Raw genomic sequence first — 17,103 nt, 5'->3', positions numbered from 1 at the left:
AGTCCCTGGACAGAGGATCCTGGCGGGCTACAGTCCGTGAGCGCAAGGAGTCAGACCGACCAAGCATGCAAGCAAAGGAGATCTCAGCATTCTGCACGTTGGGGGAGCGTTTTTTCTTGCGTTCGGAGAGAGATCCTGGCAGGAAGTCAATTTCCAGGAAAAGATGCGGGGGTTGCAGCTCCTTGGCTCCGAGTGGAGCGGGGCAAAGGTGGCGGTAATTGGAGCTCTGGATGCATTTTCCTAGAAGCCTCCAGCGCTCCGCCACCTGTGCGGAGTCTGCCCCCTCGTTGGCGTCTCCGCTCCAGAGTTTCCTCCTCCTAGCTTAGTCCCCGGGAGTGTGGGCGGCCCCATTCCCGAGCGCTGAAACTCTCCCCCCTCCCCCCGCTCGCCCTCCGCCTGCGGCACACCAACGAGCCTTTCTCTTTGCCTCACTCACTTCCTTCCTCGGCTTCTTCCTCCCCAGTGCGTGGAAGAAGGCAACCAGCCCGCACCGACGCTGCTCCAGTTTTCTCGGAAAAAAAAAACACAGGAGGTAGAGAGGTGAGTGATCGCCCTGGGAAGTGGCGTGCAGGTAGAAAGGATGGACTAGGGTAGCCGGGGGAGGTCAAACAGCCGGAGGAGGGGATCGCGGGCTGAGGTTGGAGAGCCAGGACGAGGAAGAGAGGGGGCTAAGGCGCCTGAGGGTATAACTGGCATTGGGCTGAGCCGGGTGCTGGGGACCGCGTGGGCGCGCCCCCGCGCCCCCCCACCTCTCGGGCAGACTTCCGTACTCGGCTCACGTGACATTTTGCCGGTCCGGGGGCGGACGGGGCAGGGAGATCAGCAGCGTTTATATATACATTTTTTCCCCCTTTTTTTCTTACCGCGGAGCAACTTGCCGGCTTTGCACTTGGAGAGCCAGTTCCGCAGAACTGAGCGGGAACAGACCGGCAGCGAGGGGCCAGTCTCCCCCCGAGGAATTCTGTGGCTTCAGGGCAGTGGGCTTTGCAGGCGCGGACTGCGGGTGCGGATCTGAACGCTCCCGGTTCTGTGTACCGGGTGGGGGTGGGGGGTAGTGAGAAGACAGTAGCGACTCGGGGAGCCCCAAGCCGGGTCTGTTTGCGTCGTTGGGTTTGGGCACCGGCTCTCGAGGCGCGCCTGGGGCGCGCCGATCGCCGGGGAGCGCGGGCCTCGCGGAGACAAAGGCTTCCGGGATGCGGATGCTGCGCTTCCCGGGGAGTCCGCCGGGACCCCGCTGCGCACCCCGGAGCGGGGGCCGAGCCTTGCGCTCCCTAGCTCTGCAGCGGTGCCGGTGATGACCGTCTGATGGCTTGCGGGGAAAGGGTCTCGGGGCCCCTTCCGGGCCAGCTCCCAACTCGGCTCGGGGATGACCAAATATGGAGTGTGTGTGCGCGCCTGCGAGGAGACGGGAAGGAACCCAGTCGTTCTTTGACCTGCACCAGCTGCTCGTCGGGGATTTTGAAGGAGGGCTGGGAAAGAGTGGCCAGCCCTAGTGAGGACAGGTGGCTCCCGATTCCCAGATGTCCCCACTCGAGTAGGCTTATTCCTTGACTTTAGAAAATCTCCAGGTATTGCCTCCAAACTTTAGAAAACAAAACCAACCAAAATGAAAAAACCAAAAAAACTGTGAAGAGGGTTCTTAAATATATGTTCAAGTGCCTACTGAAAGTGGAGCATCTCGGCATATGGCCCAGTCCGCCCACGTTCCACTTTCTTTGTGGTTCCCACGCGCAGTGCCTAATTGGTTTCTGTCACAATGAGAGGGCTCAGCTAGCATCTGCCATTCCCCTTCCCCTGAGCCTCCCATTGAGCCGGCTCTTTCTTTCCCTTAGACTTGCTTTGCCCGTGGCCTCTCATTGTTCTTAGTCTTGCTGCTTGCACCAGCCCCAGGCTTCTGTCCTCATAAAAAAAAAATGTCGTGGACCTTCCGAGGTTTGTGCAGCGGAGTATTTTATACTCCTTTGTCCTCATTAAATATCAAAGAAATAAACCATGCCAGGTTATGTAGGCTAGCAATAGTTTTTAAGCCTGTCATTTTCCTACTCAAAAGGATCAGTGCAGGGAGTCTTTTTTGCTTTTTAAGGGTTTTGTGTTAGTAAGCGCTCAAATATTTCACACCAATACAACTTACGTTACATTTAGTTATATTTGCATAATAACCAGCTCCACCCCAAAGCAGCAGAAGAGGCAGAAGGATGAAGTAAAAACAGCATTTAATTGTGAGAAACCCCTCTGAGTCAGTTTCATCATCCATAAAATAGGGATAAATAATACTTTGCAAGGGTCTTAGAATGAACACAGATAAGGAGCCTCGGGTGTAATTAATTATAAGGAAATTCTGGTTGTCTTCCCTTCTTCAAAGATGAACATGCATCTGCTTGATGTGATGCACATATTCACACTACTTAAGAGTGTGATTTCCTCTTTGAGTCTCATTATTAAAGGAGAACTATGACTGGTGTGGATGGTGGTGGGTGGAAGGAATGGAAAATGATGTTAAAGAGATTAATATTCTGGGTGGGAGGAAATCAAAGCCTCTGAGAATTAGAGGACTGTAATCCCCTTGGACATTTCCCTTTCCCTTTTGTCCAATGTGGGCCGATTTCCTCATCAACCCTCACAGATCCTACTACTTCTGCAAACTTTATTCACCATTAGACAGTTTTGATTATTAGAGAAATTTTTTCTCTTATGGCTTCCAAATCTGTCTTTCTGTTTACCTGTCTATTCTGCCCAGTATGGTAATGCAAACAAGACTATTCACATGAGTACATAATGGAGTTCTATTTTTTTAAAAGCAGCAGGTCTCTTAGGGTCTCTAGGCTAACTTTAAAAAAGTCAACATTCTTTAGAGTGCAAGTGACAGAAACTCAAACCAGCATAAGCAAAACCACAGAAGATTGATTAGTTCATGTGCCAGGAAAATCCAAGATCATATACAGGCTCAATCATTGATGCATGGTTGACTTTTTTTGTGTGCTGTATTTATTCCTGGCAGGCTCTTTTCACATGGTAGCCGTTTATATACCTGCTGGCCATAAACTTAGAGCCCAGTAGGAGAGTGTTGTTTTACTAGTAGTCTGGCAAAATTCCTGGGCCGATCCCATTGTTCAAGATGGGATCACCTATCCTATGCTCCAAACCAATTACTCTGGCTTTGAACCATTCCTGGAGTCCAGAATGAGGCTCCACCCAAGATCCATGAGATAAGAACAAGGAACGGCTCTATAAAAAAAAAAAAAAAAATTGGACTTCGGGTGCCAGAAGGTAGAAAGGGTGCTGAGCAGGGGAAAATGACAGCTATTCACCACACTGACATTAACAGGTTTTTTTCCTACCACTAGTCTCATGGCTTGTCTTTTAGTTGTGTCCTCCGGTTATGTTTTAGCGTTTTAGTGTCTCTCTACAACTGTATTTTGAATTGAATATAATGTTATAATTTCACCAATAAATATAAAGTTCTCACATTTGGACCCTAATTTTTGATACTGGGTTTTATGTAGCTGCATTAACCTAAGATGTTGCATCTTGTTGCAGTGTTGTTGTTTGGTCGCTAAACTCTCTTGCGACCCCATGGACTGTAGCCTTTCAGGCTCCTCTGTTCATAGAATTTCCCAGCAAGAACACTGGAGTGGGTTCCATTCAGGGATCTTCCCCACCCAGGGATCGAACCCACGTCTCTTGCATCTCCTGCATTGGCAGGCGGATTCTTTACCACTGAGCCACCAGGGAAGCCCATCTTGTTGCAATATAAGCTTCTTAAATTATAAGATTTACACAAAAGTGTAGCAGATGGTAGTGGTGCTTTTAATTATTAACTATTAGAAATCTGGGGTCCTGATCAATGTAATTTAAACATAGATGTCATTCTTTTTTTTTTTTTTTCTCCATTCTTGTTTTTTAAAAGCTACCAAGAATTAGTTACGATCTGTCTGAATAAAATTATTTCTTCCAAATCATCATCCCAAAGTAAACCATTCAGGCCATCCTACTCTTTTCATCCCTTATTTAATTTGGAAAATTTAAAACAGACTGTGCTGATGCCTCTTCTCCCCATGCTTTTCACCCTCATATTGCTGTTTCCAGTGTAAATTATTTCCTTCTTATGGAAATTCATTCTTCCTCCTTTCCTGCTTTACTTCTTCGCTCCAACAGAGTTGGGTTTCTCTCCTTCAGCTCTCCCTGCGGCTTCCCTGTTTCTTGCTGGTATCTTTCTCCTTTCTGTAGCTGTTTCTGTAGCTGTTTGCCAGGCCCCCTTTAGGCTTCCTTTTCTGTCTCTGAGTCCACTTCCTCCCCTTAGAGCTCCTCTCTCTGCCTCACTGAAATCAGCAGCTCCCTGTCAATAACCCCCACAGGTGTGTTTTCATCCCCTCTCACGCCTTTGCTCATTTTCCTGTTTGCCAGCCAATTACTTGTTGAGGCCCTACTCTTGGTGCCAGACGGGGTCCCGCAGTCGCAGAACGGTCAGATCCCCGCAGAGAGGAGCTCACTGTCTAGTGATAAAAGGCAAAGTGAAAGAAAGTGAAGTGGCTCAGTTGTGTCTGACTCTTTGCGACCCCGTGGACTGTAGCCTACCAGGTTCCTCCATCCATGGGATTTTCCAGGCAAGAGTACTGGAGTGGGTTGCCATTTCCTTCTCCAGGGGATCTTCCCGACCCAGGGATCGAACCCGGGTCTCCCACATTGTAGGCAGACGCCTTACCGTCTGAGCCCAGGGAAGTACCGGATAAAAGACAAAGAAGCTGGTCATTCCAATCAAGTGAAATGAAGAGGATGCGCATTACTGTGGGAACACACACGGGGGGCGCTCCTACTCCGGGGTTTCAGGGAGGGCTTCCTGGAGGAAGGTGTATCTCAGTTGGGACTGGACAAGTGGAAGTTAACTCCAAGAAAGAGGAATAGTCAGAGTTGGGTTGAAGAAGCAGCAGTACCTGTGAAGGCTGGACCTAAGAGAGTGAGGGGACATTTGAGGAATGAAAAGAAGCACAGTGTAGCTGCAACCTGGCATTCAAGGGCATAGATGAGAGGTGGCTGGAATGATGGGCGCAAACCCAGCCAATGGAGGACCTCATGAGCCAAGGGAACTCGCCCAACTGCTGTGCTAACCCTGAACTCCTTCCTCATCCGAAGATGAATGGTGTTCACCACAGGCTCTCCATTGCAGTCAGATTGCATTACGAACTGTTGGGGGAAGAGCATGAGTATTTGTGACCCGGAAGTTATCATTTCCCTGACCTCATGGTACTAAACTTGCACTTGTAGGGTTCCGCCTGGACCGCCTTTTCGCCTCGGGGCTCCTAGAGGGGAGGGATGGTGTTGGTTTCTCCAGTTTATCCTAGTGCCTCCAGCTCCTAATTTAGGGTTCGCCCCAGATGTGCTGCGGTTTCCCCTTGTTTCTGTGATTTTTCCAACTACTTACCTGGTCCACTCTTCCCCCAGGAACCTCCCTGAAACCTGTGGCTTTCTCCTTCAAGCTCCCTTAATGCCTTGGACCCACCGCTCAAAGAGAGCTTGTCCCATTGCTAGCCATTCCAGGCCTTTCTCTGCTTCTGGATGATGAGTTCCCTGAGGGCGGGTCTTGTGTCACTCACCATTCTGTTTTTGGTGCCAGGCAGAGCCTGGGTTTGGAGTTAATAGTGGGTGCAAGGAGAATGGCTCCATTCTCCCCAGTAGACTGCATGGAGTAAGAGTGGGACCGCCCACCAGGACACTTATAAAGATGGGGGAAATGGAGGTACATCACACACGTGTTTTTAGAAAGAGGGACATGGTAAATTAATAGTGACAAATGCTACATGAAAAAACCAAGGGCCCTTGGATTTGGCAAGATATGCTTAATGGAATGTAGAAACTAGTAATACAGATTTTGTTTTTTCTTCCTCAGGCAGCAATGAATGTGGATCATGAAGTTAAACTCTTAGTGGAGGAAATTCATCGTCTTGGTTCAAAAAGTAAGTATTATATGATAGATACGGTGTTTGTTCTGAGTTTGCTTTAGAGCAAGGACTAACTCTTTGGGTGCTGTGCTGTGCCAAGTCGCTTCGGTCATGTCCTACTCTTTGGGACTCCATGGATTGTAGTCCACCAGGCTACTCTTTTCATGGGATTCTGCAGGCAAGAATACTGGAGTGGGTTGCCATTCCCTTCTCCAAACTCTTGGTGGAAGCCTTAAAGTTTTGGCAGCTGTCAGCTAACTGCTCTCAGCCCTGAAGTAATTTCTGGAGACACAGAGCTGTTGGGGTATTGTGATTCTTATACAAAGAATGGTTGAGTTATTATCCTTTGAATGGGAAGAAAATCACTGTACATCTGTAACCTAGCTGCATTGAAATCTTGTAATTTAATCTTATTCGAATTTTTGTCATACTGTTAAAATTCATTTTTTTTTTCTGCTTTACCCTGCCACCATTTTGAAAATTGCCAAATGACTAGGGACTCATTGAAATTGCAATACATTGTCTTTATTTTCTTCAAACTTTTGAATTTTGTATAATCAGGTATTTATGTGTATGTAACTAAAAGAAACCATCCTTTGGGTAGTTTTTTAAAAAGTCAGCTTTTCCCTCAGCAGCATATAAGCAGCTACCATGAAATCTGAGACATGTAAAATGGGGAATATTAGTGCCCTTTTCCTAAATTGTAATGAAAACAACTCTTATGCTTGTAACTGTAAGTATTAATATTTTGTACATCTCAGACCAGACATGTAATACTTTGGGCAGCATTTTAAAAATTGTAAGAGCAATAGATGTATTCAGCAACAACTGGGATAATGGACCCCAAAGTTTTAAAATTATATCATGTAAGTGAAAAACAACTTTAAGAAGTTCTTTATAAGAGTTGTCCTGTCATTGTAGCCTTGTTTTTTTTTTACACTGGAGGATAATTGCTTTATAATGTTGTATCACCATTATAGCTTGCTTTTCTTACATATAGCTGTGATTACTTATGAATCACAAATCATTTGAAATAACAAGAGGTACTTTGAAAATTCCATTGTCACTATTATCAAACATCCCCTGTAGTTTTCTTTGGCTTATGTAACATTACTACAAACTTTGTGACATGAAACAACAGATGTAATATTTTTCATTAAAGATATATTGAAGTATAGTTAATTTAAAACATGGTCTTAGTTTCTGCCATACTTCAGAGTGATTCAGTTACACTTGTATATGTATTCTTTTCCATTAGAGTTTGTCACAGGATGTTGAGTGTAGTTCTCTGTGCTATAGAGTAGGTCCTTTCTGTTGATCCATTCTGTGTATAATAGTTGGCGTCTACCAACCACAAACTCAAACCCTCACACCACCTCCTTCTTGGCAGCCACAAGTCTGTTCTCTTTGTGAGTCTGTTTCTGTTTCGTAAGTAAGTTCATTTGTGTCGTATTTTAGATTCCACATGTTAGTGATATCACGTGGTATTTGTCTTTCTTTTTCTGACTTCACTTGGTATGATCATCTCTAGGTCCCACCATGTTGCTGCAAATGGTATTTTTTCATTCCTCTTTGTGGCTGAGTAGTATTCCATTGTATGTATGTACCGCAGTTTCTTGTAAATAGTGTTATTGTGATCATAGGGGTGCATGTATCTTTTTGAATTGTAGTTTTCTCCACATTTAATATCTTAATGGTTATGTAGGTTGGGAGTCTGCCTCAATCTGTTTGGGCTGCTCTAACAAAATACTCCAGACCGTGTGGCTTATAAACAGCAGAAATTTTATCACTTATAGTTCTGAAGGCTGCAGGTCTGAGATCACTGTGCCAACGTGGTCAACTTGGAGTCTTCTAGGTCTCAGACTTCTTGTATCTTTTCGTGGTGAAAGGGACTAGGAATCTCTTTGTAGCCTTTTTATCTATCATCAGTCTGTCTGTCTATTATTGTAGTAACACTCATTTATAAGGTCTTGTAAGTTTCATATAGAATAATACTGGGTTGACAAAAAAGATCATTCAGGTTTTTCTGTTACATCGTATGGAAAGACTCAAATGAACTTACTGGCCACCCCAATACTTAGCACTTCAAAATAAGCTGGTTTACAAACTAGATGACTGTAAGGTAATTATCTTAACTTGTATAAGGAAGAAAATATTTTGAACATTGTAACTTCTCCAGGCCTCCTTGACTTACCTATTCCTTGTAATAGATGAATTATTGAGTTGGAAAGTATCTATGGAGATACGTTATCTATTGACAGATTAAGGTTAATTATTTGTTATGTCTGGAATAATGTTGGCTAATCTAAACTATGAATTTGATGACTAGATTGATGAATTTAGTTTTATCTGTTTCTTTTAAAATAAAGTTCTTTAAACCCTTTCATTTTTTATCCTATCATTTCAGTTCAGTTCAGTCGCTCAGTTGTGTCCGACTCTTTGCAACCCCATGGACTGCAGCACACTAGGTTTCCCTATCACCAACTCCTGGAGCTTGCTTAAACTCATGTCCATTGAGTTAGTGATGCCATCCAACCATCTTATCTTCTGTTGTCCTCTTCTCCTCCCACCTTCAATCTTTCCCAGCATCAGGGTCTTTTCCAGTGAGTCAGTTCTTCGTGTCAGGTGGCCAAAGTATTGGAGTTTCAGCTTCAGCATCAGTCCTTCCAATGAACATTCAGGACTGATTTCCTTTAGGATGGACTGGTTGGATCTCCTTGCAGTCCAAGGGACTCTCAAGAGTCTTCTCCAACACCACAGTTCAAAAGCATCAATTCTTGGGTGCTCAGCTTCCTTATAGTTCAACTCTCACATCCACACATGACTACTGGAGAAACCATAGCTTTGACTAGATGGACCTTTGTTGGCAAAGTAGTGTCTCTGCTTTTTAATATGCTGCCTGCTGCTGCTGCTGCTAAGTCGCTTCAGTCGTGTCCAACTCCTAGTGACCCCATGGACTGTAGCCTACCAGAATCCTCCGTCCATGGGATTTTCCAGGCAAGAGTACTGGAATGGGTTGCCATTGCCTTCTCCGAATTGGTCATAACTTTTTTTCCAAGGAGTAAGAGTCTTTTAATTTCACGGCTGTAGTCACCATCTGCAGTGATTTTGGAGCCCCCAAAAATAACGTCTCTCACTGTTTCCATTGTTTCCCCATCTATTTGCCATGAACTGATGGGACCAGATAGCATAATCTTAGTTTTCTGAGTGTTGAGTTTTAAGCCAACTTTCTCACTCTCCTTTTCCATTTTCATCAAGAGTCTCTTTAGTTCTTCACTTTCTGCCATAAGGGTGGTATCATCTGCATATCTGAGGTTATTGACATTTTTCCCGGCAATCTTGATTCCAGCTTGTGCTTCATGCAGTCCAGCATTTCTCATGATGTACTCTGCATATAAGTTAAATAAGCAGAGTGACAATATATACTCTTGACGTAGTCCTTTCCCGATTTGGAACCAGTCTGTTGTTCCATGTCCAGTTCTAACTGCTGCTTCCTGACCTGCATACAGGTTTCTCAGGAGGAAGGTCAGGTGGTCTGGTATTCCCATCTCTTTCAGAATTTTCCACAGTTTATTGTGATCCACACAGCCAAAGGCTTTGACATAGTCAATAAAGCAGAAGTAGATGTTTTTCTGGAACTCACTTGCTTTTTCAATGATCCAGCAGATGTTGGCAATCTCTGGTTCCTCTGCCTTTTCTAAATTCAGCTTGAACATCTGGAAGTTCACAGTTCATGTACTGTTGAAACCTGGCTTGGACAATTTTGAGCGTTACTTTGCTAGTGTGTGAGATGAGTGCAATTGTGCAGTAGTTTTTGCATTCTTTGGCATTGCCTTTCTTTGGGATTGGAATGAAAACTGACCTTTTCCAGTCCTGTGGCCATTGCTGAGTTTTCCAAGTTTGCTGGCATATTGAGTGAAGCATTTTCACAGCATCATCTTTTAGTATTTGAAATAGCTCAACTGGAATTCCATCACCTCCACTAGCTTTGTTTGTAATGATTCTTCCTAAGGCCCACTTGACTTCGCATTCCAGAATGTCTGGTTCTAGGTGAGTGATCACACCATTGTGGTTATCTGGGTCATGAAGATCTTTTTTGTTTAGTTCTCTGTGTATTCTTGCCACCTCTGCTTAATATATATCTTCTGCTTCTGTTAGATCCATACCATTTCTGTCCTTTATTGTGCCTATCTTTGCATGGAATGTTCTCTTGGTATCTCTGGTTTTCTTGATTTCTAATTTTTATCCTATAAAAAAGAGTTAAGTGGATAAAGATTATTTGGAAATTTAAATTCTTTAACAAATGTACCTTGAGTGCTGCCTTTGTGCTCAACTGCTGGAGATGGGAAAATAAACAAAAGCCCATCTCAGCCGTGGGGGCCTCTTTAGGTAGTGAGAAGACAGATAAATTGGAAGCATGTTTTGGGAAGTGATCAAGAGCGTGTGCTCTGGAGTCAGACTCTGGGAAGGAATTCCACACATTCCTGCTGTGTGACCTTGGGGACATTTCTAAACTTCTCTGTGCCTTGTTTCCTTATTTGTATAATGATTCTACTCTATTTCATTGAGTGTTGGAGACACATTTTTCACACCTTAAAATCTCTGAAATAAGGATTACTTTATGATACATGGTATGCTATCGTTAAATTGGCAGTTTAATTGGAACATGAAATAATCGTGCTTCTTACAATCAATGGTGTCTTATCTTTGACAAAATGGTTAAGTGAGTTTTAATGACTGTAAAACGCGTTGAATAGTTCTAGGAACATACTGAGTACTCAATAAATGGTAGCTTTCATTACTGTAATTGATGGTGAATGCTTTGATTGATATACATTCCATTTTTTAAGAAGTGCTACTAACTCGACTAAAGCAATCATAGAGTACTTCTCAGAGAAGGTGACATTTGAGTCCTTTATTTGTTTGTTTTTTTGAGTCCATTTTTGAAGAAAAAATAATTTAGCTAGAAAAGAGGACCTGGGATGCCAGGTAGATGCCCAACGTGAACAAAGTTACCCAGGGAGGTGATTCTTATCACCCTGGATTACAGCAGGTTGCTCATTTTGACTGAATTACAAGATGCATGGAATGAGAAGGCAGGAGGCCAGGTGAGAGGTGAGGCAAGGGCCAGCGGATGAAGAATCGTATTCACTCTCTCTTAAAGGTGCTAGGGAGCCATTGAAAGATTAAAGTAGAAGAATATCAATTAAGCTTGTATCATACAAAGTTTCTTCCACATTTTAAATTCTGTATGAATGTGGAGGATGTAGTGAGGGTAAAAATAGAGAAAGGGAGACTTGTAAGGAGTCTGGCAATTAGCCATGTGAGAATCAATTTGGGCCTGAACCAAGGAATTAATTGTCCATGGAGAGGGAAGGCTAGAGCAACAGAAGATACAAGGAAGGTGGCATTGCTCGGACGTTTGTCAGATTGAGGAGTTAGTGGGCAGGAGAACCCCAAGATTACAGCAGGGTTTCTGCCTTTGGTGGCTTTAAAACATTTAACCTAAATTGAGAATTTACCATAGACTGGGCATGCTATAAAAGACTTTACCTACATTCTATGTTTTAATCCTTGTAACAACTCCGAGAGGGATATTTTTACCCTCGTTTGATGGATGAAGTAACTGCAGCTCAGAGAGCTCGAAGGACCAGCCAGGTTACCCAGCCGCTGCACTAACTCCTGTGATCAGTGAAAAGTTTTCATTACTAGCAAAGGGTCGTGCTGTTGGAAGTGAAAACATCAAACAGGTACCTCTTGGCTTTCCAGGCCAAGCATGGTCAGACTCCCTATTTTCCATTACCAACTTATTTCCTCCTCCTTCTCTTAGATGGTGTACTTGAGGTGAGTAAATTAGTCACTGTTCCCCTAGACACTTAACTTCTTTCACCTGTGCTTATGGCTTGACATATTCTCCCATTTCTTTCACTCATAATTGAACCAGTGATCACCGATCTAGTGCTTAGCATGGGCTGGACTCTGTGCTCTATGCTTCAGAACTGTGTCCCCAACCATACAGTGTGGGAAGTATCAAGATCCCCATTATACAGATGAGGAAACAGGCTTAGGGAATTTATGCAGATTTCCCAGGCCAAGCAACTAGCAGATGGCCAAAATTTCAGCTGAGGACTTTCAGGGTTTTTGTTTGTTTGTTTTGTTTTTAAAGCTCTGTATGATACTCCCCTTAAAGTCCGGTGGCTCAGAGGGTAAAGCGTCTGCCTGCAGTGTGGGAGACCTGGGTTCCATCCCTGGATTGGGAAGATACCCCGGAGAAGGGAAAGGCTACCCACTCCAGTGTTCCGGCCTGGAGAATTCCATGGACTGTGTAGTCCATGGGGTCGCAAAGAGTGGGACATGACTGAGCGACTTTCACTTTCACTTTCTTTCCATCAGGTGGCCAGAGTACTGGAGCTTCAACTTCAGCGTCAGTCCTTCCAATGGATATTCAGGGTTGATTTCCTTTAGGTTTGATTGGTTTGATCTCTAGGATTGATCCTGCATTGACATATAATTATCACCCAGAGTCCATAATTCACATTACATTTCACTCTTGGTTTTGTACATTCTGTGGGTTTGAACTGATGTGTAATGATGTCTCCATCATTATAATATCACAGAGTGTCTTCATTGCTTTAAAAATTCATTGTGCTCTGCCTGTTCACCCCTCCCCTATCCTAACCACTGAAAACCACTGATGTTTTTACTTTGTTTTCTCTTTTTCCATAGTTTTGCCTTTTCCAGAATAGCCCATAGTTGGAGTCATATAGCACATAGCTTTTTTTCAGATTGCTTTCTTTCATTTACTAATATGTATTTAAGGTTCCTCCAGGTGTTTCATGACTTGATAGCTCATTTCTTTTTAGTGTTTATTTTAATTTTTAGCATCTGTGTTAAAAACTGGCTTTCAAACTAGATAATGTAGGGATTCTGGTAAATAAAGATTTCTTCATTTTTTGTGGTCACCACTCCTTTCCTGGGGTTTCTGAGCATGTTCAGAACACACTTAGAGAAATACTGCTCCTGATTTGGGGTTTCTCTTCTATTTGTTATTTTTACTGATTCAACAACTAACAGTTAGGAAATTGAAATTTAGAGACTTCCCTGGCAGTCCGGTTAAGACTGGCCTCCAGTGCAGGGTGTGCAGGTTCAATCCCTGATGAAGGAGCTAAGATCCTACACACCTTGCGGCCAAAGAAATCATAAAACAGAAACAATATTGGAACAAATTCAATAAAGATTTTTAAAATGGTCCACGCCAAAAAAAAAAAAACCCCTTTTAAAAAAATCAAAATTTGGACAGAGAGGAATGGTCTTCTATATGAGCACTGTAACACATTCACTTTTTGTTAATATTTCTTAGTTCTCACTCTGCTCTTTGTATCAGTGATACTAAGGCTGGAATATATACTGCACATTGCATGTCCTCCGTTCCTTTTTGAATATGGCAAGAAGTTACCCTGAATTTTTGACGGTTACATTGTGATGTTGGTTAACCTCCAGTTGTTCATGAAAGATGATGTGTGTTTGCCATACGTGGTGGCAGTAAACAGACTTTGCATTGGCTAACAGTGTGTTTTCCCAATTAGATGCTGATGGAAAATTAAGTGTGAAATTCGGGGTTCTCTTCCAAGATGACAAGTGCGCCAACCTCTTTGAAGCACTGGTAGGGACTCTCAAAGCGGCAAAACGAAGGAAGATTATTACATACTCAGGAGAGCTACTTTTGCAAGGTGTTCATGATGATGTTGACATTATATTGCTTCAAGATTAATGTGGTTTGCCTAGCTCTGTTTATTGTTTTTTGTTTGTTTCTGGTAAACTGGAATATTAAGTCAAAGGACAAACATACGAATCTACTTAATGTATTTTTATAGAACTTTATAAATAAAAGGAGACTCATTTTAGAAGTCTGTCCTTTTTTCTATCTTGAAAACAAATTTGTGTATTACACTGTAAAATGAACAAAACCTATTATATTTCTCAGGAATCTGGTTGGAAAATGTAAACAATGGGGCTTTTTTGATGGGGGTACCAGGAATGTTTGTTTCATAAATTATTCATAGACAATTTCTACAGATATTGAACATTCTGTGAGTTCAAGAAACAAACTTGTAAGATTAGCTCCCACAAGGAATATAATGTTTATGTAATAAAAACATATAACTCCCTTAAAATTGTCTTATTGTCTTATTTTGTCATTTGAGATTTATGTACCTCACAGACTTGAGTTTTTGCATCAATATTAGGTAACTGCAGTAAAAGTTTTCTTAATTTGGAGAAATATTTTCTTAAAACTACAGAATTTAAAAAGTAGGGATGATTAGTGTTACGACTGGGCCCTGTTAAATATAATTATTTTGATGCCTATAATGTGCTTAACGCTGGTAGGGGACATGCCTAAAAGATGTAGCCCAAAAACTTCACTTTCTAACTGGATTAGTCAGACCCACCTGAAATAATACAGGAGTATTTATGATTGCATGTTGCAGCTTGTAGTACAGAACTGAAAATGATACAGAATCTCAGGGAGGACAAGATCAGTGAAAGGCCTTGTGGTTGGGAGAGGTATAGAGGAGGCAGAATTTGTAGGATTAGAGCTATAGATATTCAGAGGGGGAAAGATGGGATGGGTGAGGGTGATGACCCAATGGAAGGCAGAGGGACATGGATTATTAGCAAAGCATGATTTGTGAGAGGATATCAGAATTCACTGGCACTTCATAGTCACTGTGAACATTTATTGAGCCTTTATTATGCTAATCCTCATATAACCCTGTGAGGTCAGTATTAATGTTACCTCCCATTTCATAGATGAGGTAAGAAAGGCACATAAAAGTTAAGAGCTTGTTTAAGTTCACGTAGCCAGAAAGTAGGTAAGTCAGGGTTTTGAAATTTGACTCATCTAACTGGCAAGTCCAGAGATGGGATGGACTTCAGGCATGGCTGGCTCCAGGGACTTAAACACTGTCATTTAAACAACCTTGCCATATTGGTTCTGATGTGTGTTTTGCTTCTTTCTCATTCTCTTTCTACTGTAAATAGATTCCTGCAGGTATTAATAGATGCCTGCAGATAGGTGCAAATGCATCTACTCTTAGATTAGCAATACTAGTAGAGAATTATATATTATTAATCATATAATTATATACCATTAATTATATATAATTGATTATAAATGTTAATCATGAATTTTAAGACAGGAACTCTGATTGATTGGCTCCACTTGCAGCATAAGTTGACCCTTCTGATCAATAGCATTTGCCAGAAGGATGAGATATCTTGAATGTTCTGGGTCATATGCTTGTTTCTGAGTGAGAATTGGGTAGGACCTGTGCTTCACAGCCTCACCTCAAATAGGAAAGGGATAGTTTCCTAAGGGAAGGATGCTGAGCACATGGGAACAACACAGGTTGACCATTTTGAGGGATACATCCACAAAACCATGCATATGAGAGGAAACAGAAGAAATGAGAAATGGTCAAAAGCTACTATGGTATGCCTTCAGTAACTGGGAGAAAAATGTATTTGCAGAGACAGGGAAATTGAGTGGAGCAGGAAGGTTGGTTTTAGGGAAGGTACATTTGGACATGGTGGACTTGGAGTGTTTGGACTGAAAACGTGTAATAAGCAGGTGAGGATTAGGTTCTGCAACTTAGGTGAAGGTTCAGGAATATCGATAGAGACCTGAGAATTGTTTTGATTTTGATATGTAGATGATCATAGTTCTGCCTCTATTATTATCTAAGTTAAGATTTTAATTATTAGGCATTTAGAAAACAGAGGAGATATACAATCTACAGGTTTTATAAAAGCCTGGTGTGAGAAATTGAAGCAATTTTAAAAGGAAAATAATCTGGGTAACTCACATGTCTGATGGAAGGTTTTTGAGAGGAGGTTGATCCTAGTCAAGTTCAGTTCAGTTCAGTTCAGTCGCTCAGTCGTGTCCGACTCTGCGACCCCGTGAATCGCAGCACGCCAGGCCTCCCTGTCCATCACCAACTGCTGGAGTTTACTCAAACACATGCCCATCGAGTCGGTGATGCCATCCAGCCATCTCATCCTCTGTCGTCCCCTTCTCCTCCTACCCCCAATCCCTCCCAGCATCAGGGTCTTTTCCAATGAGTCAACTCTTTGAATGAGGTGGCCAAAGTATTGGAGTTTCAGCTTCAGCATCAATCCTTCAGATGAACACCAAGGACTGATCTTTAGGATGGACTGGTTGGATCTCCTTGCAGTCCAAGGGACTCTCAAGAGTCTTCTCCAACACCACAGTTCAAAAGCATCAATTTTTCGGTGCTCAGCTTTCCTCACAGTCCAACTCTCACATCCATACATGACCACTGGGAAAAAGCAAAGCCCTCCTTAAAACTTCAGAAGGTGAAAAGAGTTACTCAATTTGTTACTTTGTTTAGTGTCTTCTTGGTGAGTATCAAATGCAATTTCAAACCCATAATGGTTTTAGAATTTGGGAAATATCTTCCAGAAAAATATCCATGGGGTTATCTAGTTATTTTGAGAAAATTAGCAAAGCAGCATTCTTATCTACCACTCACATCTGTAATAATACAGTTTTATATATATTTCCCTTAGATTCAAGATGGTGATATCCTTTGAAATAATATATGTGTCATGGTCTTAAAATTCAAAATCATAAACTTGATTTGATCCAAGTTCACAGTTAAAATAATTTCTCTTGGCCATAAACTGCATTTCAGTTAATTATCTCAGTAATGAGTGTTACTGACTATAGGCAGATGGGAATTAGAAATTATAAACAATTGTACACAAACATTTCTTCTGTTATGCAACAGAAACATATAGTATCTACTTTATTCAAGTCACTGTGCTAGGCATTAGGGGTTATTATTCTCAAAGTGAAGCAAGTAATTTGCACAATGTATATTAAACATAGAACCCTTGGATAAATGACATAGATATATAGGTGCAAAAATGATGAATTGTTTTGGGGTGAACTGAATGAAGATTGCCTTAAAGCAGGAGAACGATCCAGAAGGACTTTACTGGTCCTTTACCAGAAGGACTTAACTGGTGCAATTCTTTATGCTTGCAAAGCTAGAGAAAGGCAAGTAACTTAAGGTAGGGAAGAAACAGGAGTATTGGGACCCGGGGCTAGAAAGGGTTGCGACGTTACTTTGAACCTTAAAGA

General features: G+C 42.3%; 1 protein-coding gene across 1 annotated transcript; it reads left to right on the top strand.

Moving 5' to 3' along the window:
• The first annotated feature begins 259 nt into the window (after positions 1-259).
• On the top strand, positions 260-14,110 carry ABRACL (ABRA C-terminal like). The gene is made up of 3 exons (XM_020903529.2): positions 260-540; positions 5,885-5,951; positions 13,523-14,110. Exons 2-3 carry the CDS (start codon positions 5,891-5,893, stop codon positions 13,705-13,707), a joined length of 246 nt encoding a protein of 81 aa, XP_020759188.1. The 5' UTR covers positions 260-540; positions 5,885-5,890; the 3' UTR covers positions 13,708-14,110.
• Positions 14,111-17,103: the final 2,993 nt, after the last annotated feature.

Source organism: Odocoileus virginianus, chromosome 34 (genome assembly GCF_023699985.2).
Source record: "Odocoileus virginianus isolate 20LAN1187 ecotype Illinois chromosome 34, Ovbor_1.2, whole genome shotgun sequence".
NCBI lineage: Eukaryota > Metazoa > Chordata > Mammalia > Artiodactyla > Cervidae > Odocoileus > Odocoileus virginianus.
The sequence above is the reverse complement of the archived record's forward strand: the minus strand, read 5'-3'. Positions and strand labels throughout refer to the sequence as shown.